Raw genomic sequence first — 16,258 nt, forward strand, 5'->3', positions numbered from 1 at the left:
CACACTGTAAAATTGTGTATGTTTTTCAGATATTTTCTCTAGTGGAAACGTGATAATACTGCATTTAATTTTTCAGATATTACTACAATAACTCAGAAGTGTTTGTCTATACTCTATACTGCTGTGGAACCCCTGCTGCATGCAGATGAGCTAGCGCAGTGCCACAGGCAACACTGTTGGTGGTTACCAAGGTCACTCAAGAGTCATGGCACTCTTTTATATTTCAATTTATGCAGAGCAATGTTAATTAATGACTGTAAAAAGCTAGCACTTTAACTTAGTGTCCAAAAATACTTACAGATTTCTCATAGCTTTGAGCTATCTGTTTGAACTGTTTCCTGACAGTGCAAATCACCAGATAACCTCCTAAAGAATATTCATTTAGCATATATGTACCATGAGAGCTAATTAGAAAGGAAGCAACTTAATTTTTTTTTTTGTTTACTGAATATTCACACAAGCTTAGTTATGGAGTTAATAATGGAAAAAGTGATATCAATGCAACTCTAATTTTTACTTTGCATTTTTCCCTACATTATCCAAGACTTGTTCACATAGTCTTATTCAAGTCCTGAATTGTAGCTGACGCGCTGTTGTAACATGTGACTGCAGATTGGCTCTGAAGTCTATCTACTCAGCCACCTCAGAGGCCCGAAGCATCAGGATGCTGTTGCTCGTCACAATGAAGGCATCATGCCCTCAAAAGAGGATTTGATCTCATACAATATAAAGTTCATTGTCGATGCCCCAGCTGATAAAATCGACCCGAAAATTGCACTTGACAAAGAGCGGCAGAAGGCTTTGAAGAAACGGTGCAAAAAGTTGCGCTTGAGGATGGCAGCGAGGTATGTACAGTTCATGCTCAGTTGTTATTACTGTGCAGGTATTTATGACAGATAAACAATCATTAAAATTGTAATTGTTTTTGTCAAATCCTCAGGTTTGTGGACAATCTTAACATAGTTATTAGGTCCTAGGTTTTAGTATTCTTGTTAGCTAGTATGAAGTCTTGGATGAAAATGCACTGCATCAGTTTCATATTTATATGTTTCTTTTTACTTAGAACTGTTTGTTTTTATTTAAGAATAGCTGCAATTGGAGGCAAAATTTACATTACAATATGACCTTCGAGTTATTTTGCATGAAAAAAAAATCTAATGAATCTACTCTGCTTCTAATAAAAACACTAATGATTTTACCAACAAAATTTTTTGTTACATTCTTAGTGCCATTGTGCTGTAAAACTGCAGATTATTGATGTTCCTTGTCCAGTGAGTGACCACAGCTTCTAAACAGACCTTGCACAAAACACGTCTTTAAACAGGGCTTCCAAAAAGTATAATGAGATGTGAACAAACTACGTATAAGTACTTCCACAGACATCTGTTTTCCCTGAAAGGGTGTGTTTGAGTTGTGGGTGCTTTTTGGTTGCTGCTAGGGGTCAGGAGTTTGAGTCCAAGCTGGAAGCACCACCTGAGACGGAGTCTCCGAACAGAGGGAGGATCCAGAAGTGTGTCAGAGATGTGGAGAAGCTGCATAGCTCTCAGGGGAAAGGCCAGTGGCCGAACAACGCCATAACAGCGTTGGAACGGGCGCTGGGAGAGATCAACAGGATTCTCAGCAAACAGGTACCACTTTTATTACCTGTCCGTCCCTGAGAAACTTTCGATTATAGTATCGTGAACATTGTAGTACAGTGTGATTTTTAAGATTTAAATTTTTACTGTTTGCTCTAACCAGGCAATTGGGCATTAGAAGTATAAATACAGTAAGTCCTCGGTTTACGTCGGGGTTACGTTCCTGAAAACCGCGACGTAAATAGAAACGACGCAAAATGAGCCATGTTTCATGCCACCGGCCGGAAGCGCTGGCATACAGACGTGACAACGGGAAATTTTATCAGCAAATGACAACCGACAGCGTGGGAAACAAGTCCAACTAGTACTTCTCAGCTTTATAGAATGGTTATTTAACCAGCTGCTTTATTACCTTTATTGATTGAAATATAAAAACAGATATATAGTTCATACTGTACGTAAGAGCAGGAAGCGTCCCTCATGATGTATGATAAGATAAGGCGGTGAACGTGTAGCTTACGCTACATAGCATAAATTAACTACCGAAGGAAACAAAGAATTATAAACAAATTATATACGGTGTTTTGGTTAAAATTAAGATTTGCGGTCATTGTAAACGACGTTATTGTGAATCTGCGACAACTTAAATTGAAACATGAGTACTCAAACATTAGCGACGTTAATCCGAAACGACGTAAATTGGTACGACGTAAATAGAGGACTTACTGTATTGTTAGATTCAAGATAGCAACAGCTTGTCAACAAATTGTGTTAGCTTATTTTTTTAACTTGTGATAGAAGTTTATATTCATTCAATTGTGGATTTGCAATTTGATATCTTTAGTTTTGTATGACTCAGTTCTTGTATGCTCCCCTGTGTGTAACTACTCTGTATAAATTATAGATGGGCCGAGACTCGAACACTCAAGCCAAGTTGAACGAGTAGCTTCAGCTCAACTTGGCTTGAAAGTCAAGTTCATTGTACTCGACCAGACGAGACTTGACAGTATTTTTGTTACTTGATACATACTTGACATAAAATTACTTACCAATATTATGCACACACTTTACTGTGACACTTCACATTAATGTTTTTACAGTTTATTTTTCCTGCAATTTTACTTAATTACAATACACAGAAAATGTATACCCTGCTATTTATATATCAAAACCCTATGAATGACAATATTTGGAAATGTAACACCAATAGTACACCAGAGATTTGTGACACAGCAAACTAATTTGAGAAGAAAATATTGTGTCTCCTATGTACTTTTTTCTATAGTATCTAGTATGTAGTATCAATGTTCTGCATGAACATAGCAAAACCAAAAGTGATACATCTTGTTTTTGCACCTTTATATCTGTAAGTATCTAGTATCTATCAACTGCCTCTATGATATAATCTGTCTCACTGAAAATTGGTGCAATTGTCTAGTATCAATTCACACTTTTTCATGGACCAGTATCTCATCTATAGAAATGATAGAAATGCTTTACATATAATGAATGAAAGAGATGGTGGTGTTTTGATAGCAGTTAATAAACACAAATTTACATGATTTCAGCCAATTTATAACTATGACTACCCTGGAATATAAGCTGTTTGGATTAAAATAAAACATTGTCAACCAATTTTCAAACTCCTGGTTATATCTATTTGTCCCCACAAACAACTCCTAAAAAATATATTTCTTATTTTGATGTACAGTATTGGAAGACCAACTTGCAAACTGTCAGGATGATTTATTCATACTTGGTGACTTCAGTGTTTGCGATTCAAATAAACTTGCTATTAAAATCACACATACATGTAGCAAAAATAAAGGTGGAGTATTTAGTTAACATTAACATTACTACAAGTCTTTATATAATACAGTGAACAAAACTCAGTCATCTAAAAATCTTATAAACCTGTGTTTTTCCGATTTATCTCAATGTAGAGTACTGTGTTTTATCGCATGATAATCGTTGCACATTTTATACTAAAATCAAGTTTGAAAAGTAGGGGTGCGACGTTTATGCGAGAGAAAAATATTTTTTGTTAGGTAAAGTTATTCATGAAAACGAAACCCATTCATGGAAAGTACGTTTATTTAAAAAGTGAAGTATAAAAGAGCACACCAAACAATTTAAATTAATAAGTCATGCAACAAAAACCTTTTTTCAACTTTAAATAGAAAAACAAAATCTGCGATCTGAATGCGAGTACACACCATGAGTGTGTGCGGGCCATTAAATGTAGTTAACTCGGCACTCAACAGAGAGCGCGCGTTGCATGCAATCGGTGAGATATTGATATTCGACTACAAGTGCGCGCTCTATACGGGAAGCAACATAACCAAACAGAATGATGCCAACTAGCGCTGGCTACATTTTTATAAGTGGTACACCACTTAGACGCAACCGAACAGATAAAGTTTAGAACGTTTAAAAAGTCTTTAAAATAAAATTTATACATCAGACAACTTCGTATATCCGTTAATTAAATAAGTAAGTGGTAATGTCCGAATAAATATTAGAATTCTACTTAAAATACATTTTTTATGCGGGAAAAATACCCACACAAAGCGCTCTGAATCTAATAGCGGGACCAAAAAACACTATGTGATGTTTACGCAAGAGTGTGTTTTATCCGAAATTTGACGCACTGAAATATAGGTGCGACAATTATCCACGTTACATGTAGATTAATTTATCTCTAGTTCCCATAGAACCCCAGCCTTAAATAAATACAAATTCAGATTCAATTCTTACACTTTATTTAGCATTAGTTAGAATTAAATTAGAATACTGTTCAGTAATTTGAAATGACATCAACACTTCTGATAGTGAAAAACTGAAAGTATACAAAATAAAATAATCAAACTTACTACTAAAAAATTAAAACTATTCTCCACAACCTTTTTGAACTTCTCTTTCTGAACTAAGAGCATATTTAGATTCACTTATTGTTTGTAATTGTTAGAGCTTAAGGGGCCCGCCTCGTCAGGGTGTTAGTGAGGCAAGATGATAAGCGCGACGCTCGCTAGTGCTTCTAGCGCGGTATAGCCTCTAAGCGCAAGGGTCTGAATTGGTGCGCAGTCTTCTCGTCGTCACAGGATAACTGCAAAATTTGAGCGGAGACCGTAACATTATATTGCAGAGAAATGAAGATAAAGGTGTAATGCAAGTCCCTTAGTGCTTTCACAGATCTGTACCGGTTGTTTTACGCCTAAAATTTATTCTGAAAAAAAAAAATGCATTTTAGCCATTTTAACTCTTCTAAAAATACAGTTTAAAAACTTAATCCAAAATCAAAAGTACTTTTCGGCCCTCAGCGAACTCTTAAATCCCTTTCGTAAGCATACCCCACTGGGATATCTTGAGTAGTTTCGAAATCGCGTTGTTTTTCCTGAAGCTTTGCACACCGTATGTGTGCCCGGGTAGGCAGAGCCCTTAACATAAATTGTAAAATTTTTCTTGATAATAAGAGTTCCCCAATTAAATATTTTATTAGTGTCTTTATTGTGTACATCCCATAGGAAAAAAATGTTATTAATTATAGACTAATCTCCAAATTTAATAAACTTGATAACTATTTTGTTCTTTAATTCAGTTTTATTTTTTAAGTAACTCATCACAATATTAATTTTAAGTGATAATTTTTTACTAATAATAGTAACCTTATCTGTATGTAATAAAATTACCCATTATGTACATATAACATTATATATATATATATATATATATATATATATATATATATATATATATATATATATATATATATATATATATATATATATATATATTCTTTTACTAGAAGCCAAAGCAAAGCCATTCTTCTGCAGAATTACCAACATATTTAATATATTCTAAGTAAGGCAAAAACATTATTTTAAACTTAGATAAATCTTTTCATTAATTTATCCCACATAGTATCAGTAATAAACTACTTTAAACATGTAACAAAATAAAATCTGTACTAATAAGTTCCTGCATACACTTGTCTTTATTTTGACCCTTATTATTATTGTATAATCAATTTAAATTCTCTACACACAAGAAACCTGCAACAACATCAGCTCGACTCGAATGAAAAATAAAGTCTGGATTCGAATGGATTTAACTCACAAGGGGACCAACAAGTATGGTACAAACAGATTTTAATAGGTCTTATATATGTTGTGGAGGGAGGCCCCCAGAGTACTAAGCTAAAAGGGTTTTGTCCAATGCACCTTAGTTTTCACGAAAATGGCTGTTAAAGTTTTATACAAATGTTTTAGACTGGTACATTTTTCGTCGTGCCAGGTGAGCCAGCCTAGCCTAGTTGGTAAGGCTCTTGCCTAGCAGCCGGCCGGTCAGGGTTCGCTTCCTGCTCATTTTTTTTTTTTTTATTATTTCATAACTAAGGCGCATTGGACAAAATATTTTTAGCTTAGTACTATGGGGGCCTCCCTCCACAACATATATAGGACCCATTAAAATCCGTTTGTACCATACTTGGCGGTCCCCTTGTCGGTGATATATATACTGAACTCGGCTCGACTTGACTCAGCCCAAAAATTGGCAGACTCTAGTAAAAAGCATTAAAATAAGCATTATATTTTCTTATTTAAAAAAATAAACACACTTAAATTGTTTCAGGGGTATAGAGTCCAATCGTAAAAACTTTATTAATTGATTTGTAGACTTATTTTTGTCTGTTCTCTTCCCCAGAATGCTTTGGATCAAGCTACATTCAAGGCTCTGAATGGCTTCACTGCTGTGACAAACATTCTGAGTTTGGACTTGGATGTGCCTCAGAATGTGTCATCATACATTCCTCAAAAGTAAGTTTAGTTTCTTATTTCCTGGGTTTAAATTGCACCTCACTATTTTTTTAAAAATTTTATATTAATTTACGTTGCTAAAGTTTCATTCTATCAAAGGACATGATTTAACATGGTATAAAATATTTTCCTTAACAGAACATATTTTTTAATTGGTACTTATTTGATGTAAGGTATTCACCATCAGCTACACCTCACAAAGATTCAGTGTACCAGCACTGCAATCGCATTATCTCCACAATGGAGTCCATGGAATTAAATAATCAAATGATTTGAGCTGAAAGATGAAACTTATGCTTTCCTTGTGTGCCATACTTAAGACTGGTTAGGTTGGCTTGTCTAGTGTTCAGTAATTTTCTGAACAGCCTCGCACTGCATTGCGCAGGAGGTGTTGCGAAGTGTGGTACGCTCACTGGTGAGTCGTGTGTTCTTCACCCAGGTGCTTCGTGACCGCATGCACGACCTACAGCTCCGCCTGTCGCAACAACCCGGCCAACTGTCGCTACGTGGTGATGAGCAACAAGCTGACCATTGTGATGGACTTGCTGCTGCGCAGGCTCACGGTGAGTTCGCTGCATCTCTGGGCACTTGCGCCCGCTTTCCGTGAGCATGTTGTTGGCTGCTGTTGGAGTTTGTGTTTTCAGGATATTCATACTCTGAATATGGCTTTTGCAGTATCACATATCAGTGCTAGACTTGGAAAGATAAGAAGATAACATATTCATTTAACAAAGTAGGCAATTATGTTTAGTTGCATTAATTATATGTGTGTATGTATATATATGTGCATACAATTTTATTTTTTTGTCTTTTATTAACTGTATTAGGGTTACAAACTTTCATATGTTAAAATTAAGGACACCAAACTTGACAAAACATTTTCTGCTCTATAAAATTTTTTTTTATCAATATTCTCTTTCGAAGAAACATTTTTAAACATATTTGAGACTGGAAATACATTTGCAAAGACTACTATCTTTTACTGTTCAAGCTTTTAGCTATTTTGTTTTAGAGAATAATTATTTTCCTTTGATGTTTATCCTGTTGTTCGTGAGAATGTTGTGCAGGATTTTGAATTGCGATGAAACCAAAATCACTGAAATGCAAGTCTGTTCACCATGAATATAACATTGATATACAAGTTCAAACACCACATAATTTAAAAAAAAAGTTATCTTTAAATATACACAGTTAAAATAACAATAATATTTTATCATGTAGTTCATACACAAATGTTTAGACAAAATGGATTGGAAACATTAATTTAAATCTTATGTGATCATGTCCTCTATGCAAGTACTTTTTTCATTACTAATTATGGATCTGCAATTTAAAACAAACTTATATTCAAGTATATTTTAATATTTAATTTGAAATTCATTCCAGTTACAAAAAAAATGATTTTCAGAACTTGAACTACGTATAAAAACATATAATCTTGTATCTACATATTGCAGGTAGTATATCTGCTAGCAATTTTTTTTCTTGAATCACTTATATTTGTCCATTTACATGAAATAAAACTCTATTTAAGAAATGTCTTGTAGTTCAAAATTAATTTCGTGTAATAAATTCAAATATATTAACTTGTGAATGGAAAGAAAAATTCATAAGTGAAACTACAGCAATGTTACTATATACCTAACAAATATCACTACAATTTTACACACTTAATATTTACTATAGTAAGCAACTCTAGATTGTTTTCCATGAAACACAGTAAAGTAATAACAATAAGTACTTCAACCTAAAAATAATTTTAAACATATCTGGTATATTGAGGTTGAATCTATTAATTTGCAATTTTTTTTAGCATACAAACATCAAGACTTGCCATAAAAAGAGACACTTCATTATTCTTTAGTGATGAGAGTAGGGAAACCCAGTGCTGTGAAACTCACAAACAGCTGTTTGTGTTTTATTTGCAGTGAAAATTTTTTATTTTTATTTTTATGCCTTTCCAAATATACTGCTTTTGAGTGTAAGATGTCAGTCATGTTTGGAACAGTCTCTGGGAACTTAGGATGGCTACTAAGGCTAGCTAAAGTAGACTTTTGGCTTAGTTGTTTTACAAGAAAAAACAGTAACTGTATTAAGGTTGATGCCAAGTTAAATAATTTTTTTTTTTTTTTTAAGAATTATCTGTGAAACATATACTTTTATTTCTTACGTGTTTATCATACAGAGCATTATTGTAAAATTAAGCTATTAATTTGAATATTTTAATGCATTGTTTACACATAAAATGATGTAAAACATACTCACTGGTTTTTGTAATAAATATCTGAAAAAACAGGATTCTTGGACAAGCTGGTTAGCCGGACTGGTTTAGCACTTAGCTGGACTATAGAGTGCACTTTACTTTTGTATTGTTTCAATACCTATGAATTTGTGCTAAGTACTTGGAATAATTTTTCTTTTTTCCCATCAGTATGAATTTTTTACTAATCTGTTATCAGTGTTACGATTATGTTTACATAAAAATAAATTCCAGTAAAATATTTGTGAACTTTAAAGCTTTTTGATTGAACCTGTAAACAGAATCCTTTCTTATTAATGAATTTTATCAGTTGTGGCTTTTATATAACAAGTGAAAAATCCTTCTGTGGCAGTGCTGCACCATTAAATTGACATTGTACATAATGAGAGAGAGTTGGGACAAACATCACAAAATATAGTCAAAAACAGCAGCAGCTTTTTTAGGTAGATTTCAGAGTATTACTATCTATTGTAGCTGTTACCATGGTGCAATTTCTGGAAATTTTCTTTTTATAATTCGTTTTGATTCATGGTCCATAGACCCCAAACCAAAACCATAGTCAACAAACACACACATACTATCAAATCCGTTATAATTTATTGTATAACTCCTAAAATTTATTTGAAATCTTTAGCTGAAACAATTTTTGATGAAACACACTATTATTATAAAAACAGGGATTGAAATTTAAAAAAAAAATTAAAACTTCTTTAGTATCAGATTCGTTGGAATTTATTTTTAACCATTTTAATATTACCTTAAACCTTTGTCCAAAAAATTTTTTATATGACCACATAGTGCAAGGGATGAAAAATATTTTTTAAAGGTAAAAAATACTGGCATAACTACCTTAGTAGGCATAATATGAAATTCGTTAAGACATTCAATGCTGTATACATTGAGTTTAATCCTTCAAAATATTTTTGTCGCATGGAATGTGAGAAAATGTTTAATTGATAATTTTTTAATATTGGCGAACACATAGAATGTTAAGTGCATTAAGTTCTTAAAATTTTCCAGGATTTTATAGAAGTTTTAAAAACATTTCCAGAATAAATATGTACTTCGAACGAAATATACCTATGCCTGTAGGCTGTGCCCAAAAGGGATTTTTTTTTGAATACTTATGGATTTACATTAGACATTTAGTTGCATTTAATTCAATGGTGAATAATAATATCCAGTGTGAAGGACAACTGCAGTTGTTTTATACATATACGAGTTAATTACTATTCAATGTTAATAGGATAATATTTATATTAATGTCCCATGTGGCAAAAGATTTTTATATTATATGTAGATTAGAGCTAGCTTAGTATTTTTCTCTAAAAGAATTTGTTGCATAGTTAAAAAAACTAGTAATGTTTAAAACACTAAAATTTTTCTGAGTAAGTTACGTACTGACTTAACGTCATAGTTAATGTATTTTTAATGACGAGTGTGTGTACTGGTGATTTACTGTGATGCATGCCACAAAGCTGGCAACTCTAATAGGTTTTACATCACTCTGCCTTTTTACGAGGGACGGTAGCCCAGTGGTTTTTAACAGGCCTAGCCACAGACGCACTAGCAAAATATGGCACAAATCCACCACCCATTGTTATTCATCCCAGTGAAAGCACAATGAACATGATCTACAGACCGAACAATAGCTCATGCTATCATCCTGTTGCGACCTGGACCCACTAGTGACCAGTGGCCCGATATTTCACGATCTCTCTCGTGCTGTCTGTGTGGTAGCGGTCCACCTCATGACAGAACACTATTACTAGGCCATCCACCTGTACTGTGTATGGGAGGCCTCTCTTGAGCATGGGCGCAAATCTGTAGGATTTCCAGGGGGGGCCCGTGAATTCTGCGGTTTAAGAATTTTGCGCTAGAGGTCAACTGAAACAAGTCTTCTCTGGATGATAAGCTCGTATGTTATACACTTTATTTTTACGTAAGTGATATTAACAATAAAGCAGAGCAACATATGTTTTAGTAATTATTAATTAATGACTATAATAAATGATCTCTCAAACATGTTTGAATAATTTGCTAACCTAAATACATAAAATATCCATGAAAAAATCTATTAAAATAATATACGTGAATATAACGCTGTCCGTCTGTCTGTCTGTCCGTCTGCCACCAGGCTGTTTCTCATGAACCGTGATAGTTAGACACAAATACTAAAAACATAGTAAAATAAATATTTAAGGAGCAACCAACGTGATTATTTTGTTCTTTTTTGCTCGATATTGAAAACGGCAACAGGTAGACGCTTGAAATATTCACTGAATATTTAGTTATATATTCACTTTAAAATAAATTATTAAATTAAAATAAAACAAATATTTAAGGGGGCTCCCATACAACAAACGTGAAAACAGAATAAAATTTCACAAATGATGTATTTCTGTTGCCTCTATAACAAGAAATTCTAAAACAGAATGAAATAAATATTTAAGTGGGGCTCCCAATCCCATACAACAGACATGATTTTTTTTTTTTTGCCGTTTTTATAGATAATGGTACGGAACCCTTCGTGCGCGAGTTATGGTACGGAACCCTTCGTGCGCGAGTTCGACTCGCACTTTGTCGGGTTTTTTATGCCACATCACATAATTACTGCGATTCAAATGCTGTTCGTTAAATTCTTTGTTCACAGTTTTTGATGCGCCCTAAAAACCCAAAGCTCCAAAGCTAATAAACGGATCAACATCAAATGAACGATCGAATCATATTAAAACCCTTAGAGACTATTTTATTTAGTAAAGGCATCAACCAGGTAAAAAAGAAAAAAAACTTAATGACACAAATGAAAAATCTCGGAGATAGAACTATGAAATTTATCCTACAGCTAATTGAACCACATACATTTCTCGGCTTATTTTTAGTATAATCAGTATTTTGGCAGTGAATATTATTTAGTTAAAATATACTGCTTGATTAGTTATTAAAGAGACACGTTTGCTTCCTTATTAACTTAAATATGGATGTGTAACGTTTAAATACTTCTTTCTCAATCTTACTTCTGTTTACTCGAGCAGTGTTGCAGTTATCAAATAACAAATGTTATAAAGTTATTATCGGCCATGAATTGTGAAAATTATCGTTTCATAATAAAAGGGGAGTGATTTTAAATTCCATATTGACGAGGAAAAAAAAATATTCCCTGTATATTCACATGTAACGTACAGAGCAGCTAGCCTTACAGAATGGAGATGAGCTAAAAAAATTCCAGAAAATGGTATATAAGTTTCAGTTCGTAAATAAACTAAATTCTGCTATAATTACTGTTAAAGTATTAAGTTGTTTATTTACTGGAAAAAATAATGTTACATAATCACTTAAATAAAATATATTACCTAAATAATAGTCACTACTTATAAAACAATCAAGCTTACCATGTGAGAATCAGATTCTGTTTTCCGTTTCTTCCGCGTCACGAAATTATCCATGTTGATGTTTGCCAAGAAAGCAGAAGACTGGCGCACACGAGAGCAAAACCACTTTAAAAACAGACTACCTGAAACCTATAATACTGTCGTTTCAGAGGACAAGGTAGTGTGGGTAACAATGGGGAGGAAATGCTAACGGAACCCTACCCTAGCTTCGTCCTTTGGAATGAACGGTTTCTAGGAATTAAGGGTTTCAAAGTTCTCACTCGAAAACTCCATACCATGGCTTTCGCAGAAGGGGTAGGGGAAAATAACTACGGAACTTGAAGGTAGGAATGTAAAGCATGTCAAAGTGTCTGTCGTCGTTGTAAATAATAATTTGATATATATGTTGTGTACACCATTAACTTTAAAATCACGAAGTGGGCCCCCCCAAGGAGGGGCCCATTAATTCCAGGGGGGGCCCGGGCCCCCCTGGCCCCCCCGGGATCTACGCCCATGCTCTTGAGTGTCCCCTTTGCCAACACGGGAACAACACCTGGACACACCCTGGGTGACTGCCCTGGCCTAGACCACTTACATGACAACTCAGACGAGCCTGACTGCGTCAAGATATTCCGACTATATTCTGGGCAGCTCAACAACCAAGTAAGTATATTAAATACACATTATATCTTAACTTCTCTTGATCTATTCACTTGGAAATAAAAACCTGACTTTTTCTTCTGAAATATGATTACATTTAATCATATTCATACACATGCATTTTCAAATAGGGGAGAGTTGGGTAAAACAGGGTAGTTGGGTAGAACGGGGTACCACTGTTATTTTCCGTACACGTGGTGCTATCTGTGTGTACGTTTGGTAAGTTACTCCTCTATACGTCGTCACTAGAGTGAGGTAGTATGAAGTGTCGCACAGTATTCTTTCGTGCGTAATAATGGAAATTACAAATTTATGATGTTTCACTAAAATGTTTAGCGTGTATTGGCTATACAATATTTAATCAGTGGTTGCAGATATATTTTATGGTAAGTTGTATTCAAGTAAAGTATTATATTTGCTATGTTGTGCCATAGTAACCGATGTAATTGACGGGTGTTAAGATTTTCTGTTGTCTTTTTGCTTGAGAACCTGCATGTAGGGTAAAACAGGGTACACAGGTAATGGGTAAAACGGGGTAGTACCTCGTTCTGTCCAACCAGTTTCCTGTTTTAATCATCTTTTCGATCAATTGTGCAAATGACTTTTAAAATTAAAAACAGTTTTGTTATGCATACTAAATGTTATACAGAGTTACCTACAGTACATTTATACAGTCAACCAAAAGTCTTGTATCGGTGAGGAAAAAAATTGGAAACGTAAAAATGTTGTAGGCCCATGTAATTAAATTGTAATTTGACTTTAGCTTTTTTTCTATTTTTAAAAATAAAAACCATGCTCGAAAAAACCATGTCGTCCTATTGTGTTTCCCCCCAACTGCACCCATAGGTTGCAGCCCTTAGATGTTTCCTTCATGTCCCCATTGATGCAGTATTATAGTGATGAAGCAAGGAAATGGGTTCGTTTACATCCTGGACGTCCCATTACAATTAACCAGATCGGGAAACTCTATGGCGCTGCATTTATGAAGGCCGCTTCTATAGAAACTGCGGTAAATGGTTTCAGAAGAACTGGAATATTTCCCCTTGATGCAAGTATCTTCCCAGATTGGATGTTTTAGCCAGCGGCAACAACTGACCGAGCTAACTCCAGGCCTTCAGAACCGAGTGGAAATGACACTGTCGGTAATATTCCACTGACTGCTGCAACAACTGACCGAGCTAACTCCAGGCCTTCAAAACCGAGTGGAAATGACAGTGTAGGTGATATTCCAGTGACTGCTGCAACAACTAATCGAGCTTACACAATGCCTTCAGAGTCCCATGGAAATGTCAGTGTTGGTAATATTCCTGGGACATCTGGTTTGGTATCTTCACCAACTGAATCTCGTTTAGGCCTATCTGATAAAAACAATCGAAATGCTTCATCAAACAGTAGCTTCACAATCCCACCGACTACAGTGATGCCGATTTCCCATGTCAAAAAGAATCCTGCAGAAGGAAGAGGACGACGACGTGGCAAGGCAGCTGTGCTGACCGACTCGCCATATAAGAACGAACTAATTATTATTCAGTCAGCTTCACCAAAATCTTTAAAAAAGAAAAATGCTGGTGTGTCTAAATCTCAAAACAGTTCTAAAACACATAAGAATAAAGAAGACAGCAACAAATCCATACCAACAGTAACTTTGCGTGTGTCTGATGATGATGACGTTCCTTGCATTTATTGCGCTGAACAGTTCTCCACTTCAAAATCAGCCGAAAGTTGGGTGCAATGATTAAAGTGTCATTCTTGGAGCCATGAAGGGGCAGGATGTGCTGGTGTAGACACAGATGACTGTAGGCCATTTGAATGTGATTTCTGCCAGTTTGGAATAAAGACTCTGGCCTTATTTTGTGTTCTGATGGGCCTACTATGCCATATTAGGCTAATTAAACAATCATATGTTTTGTCAGATATTTGGGTTCACCGCATATGCAAGTTTGTATTATACATAGTTAGATTATGCTTTTAGACTAACCACTTCCTCAAAATTAACAGTGTTGTGTTATTGTTGTTCAAACAATGTTTGTGATTTTCCGCAAACCAATGTTTTTGTGAAGTTTTACTGCAAATACAGAGGAAAATGTAAGGTGAAGGCTTATAATTTTTTTTTTTTTTAAATTCTCATATTTTTACTGACATTTGTATTTATTTGTCATACTACATGTTGTTCAGAATTTTTTATAATGCACATGTAAAATCATTTTAAAAATCTGCTTTCTGTACCCCGTTTTACCCAACCAGTTGGGTAAAACAGGGTAGTGTGCATACATTCAAATAAATAAATATCTCTGCAAGAATAATATTTCAGAAGACACGGTACTAGTTGCAGAATTAAACTCACATTCTAATCTACGCATGCTGATGTTTTCAGACAGATACAGCAATATTAAAACAATAAATTAAAGCGATTTATACTAAGTACCCCGTTATACCCTACTCTCCCCTACTCATAGGCAGCTTATATTTTTTTACTATAGGGCAGTACAATTTAAGTTACCTAGAGCTCCATATTGCTTTGAATTGTTTGTACCAGTGCTTCTTTTATTGGATAATAAAAGTGAAATCTTGGTAGCTTAACTATGAATAACTTAAGTTATCTAACTTAAATGAGTGTTATTTTTTTTTTAAATTCATTTCAAGAGTTAATTTAAAATATGTATAATATGCTAGAGCATTACAGTAAAAAAACTTGGAATAGTAGAGAAATGTTTTGTTATGACACTTGTAGCAAAAGTATGTAGCTTTAATGGCACTTGTTAGGAACATTTTTATAAGTGCTACTGTTAGTCAAAGCTACAGGGAACAATGTGCGTTCATTTTTTTTTGGATAAGTGCTTTCACTCATTTGTGTTTAAAATAATTGTGGAATATCAAACTGTTCTTGTACAAATACAGTTAAATTTTATCTTAATACATAAATAAGGAATTATGATTAATTGAAAAGTTTCCCAGACAATATCCTGATTCACTCAAAGAGACCCAGATTTAATCAAACTATACCCTAATTCAGTTGGACTCAACTTTGACATATCAATTAAGATATTATGATAGAAAGAATTAACCTACTTGGATTCAAAACCTCTTTGGATTCTGAACACTTACATTAAAGAATTAATACTGACCGAACATTGAAATATAGTTTTTATGTTGCGATAAGGCTTGCTGTGGAACCTAAGCAGCATGTCTGTTTGCAAACCTAATATATTATTACGAGTGGGAAAACTGGTTCAGATAGGATAGCCCAATTAGTTAAATACAGTTTCATTAATATTAATATTTTCACTATTAATTGAATCACAACGCTTAAAATGTCTGGCCACAAATAAATTGCTCCTTCATGCAGTCGGCATTTCGCTCTCCCCACTGTAGCTCGGCTAGACAGTGGCTCTCCCTACCGCTCGTCTCTTACCTCGCAACCCTGTCCCGGCATACACAGTCCCCGACACACCAGCCTCCACTCGTGAAGCACGTCGCTCGCCGTCCGCCGTTATCGCTCGCCCTGTCCACTTCACTCTGTACTCCGCTTCCCCCTCCCGCTTCCCTTCTGGCGTGTCGCGTCATCAGGGTCGACCC

The 16,258-nt window shown here is 34.6% G+C and overlaps 1 protein-coding gene across 7 annotated transcripts in view; it reads left to right on the forward strand.

Annotated features, from left to right (window-relative positions):
- LOC134541511 (S phase cyclin A-associated protein in the endoplasmic reticulum) overlaps positions 1–16,258 on the forward strand; it is a 236,805-nt gene that overhangs the window by 46,604 nt on the left and 173,943 nt on the right. For all 7 annotated transcript variants that reach the window (XR_010076648.1, XM_063385011.1, XM_063385018.1 and 4 more), the window contains 4 exons: positions 613–845; positions 1,439–1,628; positions 6,279–6,391; positions 6,831–6,954. Coding sequence is in view for 6 of the 7 variants with exons in the window: in XM_063385011.1 (XP_063241081.1) it covers positions 613–845; positions 1,439–1,628; positions 6,279–6,391; positions 6,831–6,954 (660 nt within the window). In the remaining variant the exon portion in view is untranslated. The remainder of the gene's footprint in view (positions 1–612; positions 846–1,438; positions 1,629–6,278; positions 6,392–6,830; positions 6,955–16,258) is intronic.

This window comes from Bacillus rossius, assembly GCF_032445375.1.
Source record: "Bacillus rossius redtenbacheri isolate Brsri chromosome 4 unlocalized genomic scaffold, Brsri_v3 Brsri_v3_scf4_1, whole genome shotgun sequence".
In the NCBI taxonomy this organism is placed as follows: domain Eukaryota; kingdom Metazoa; phylum Arthropoda; class Insecta; order Phasmatodea; family Bacillidae; genus Bacillus; species Bacillus rossius.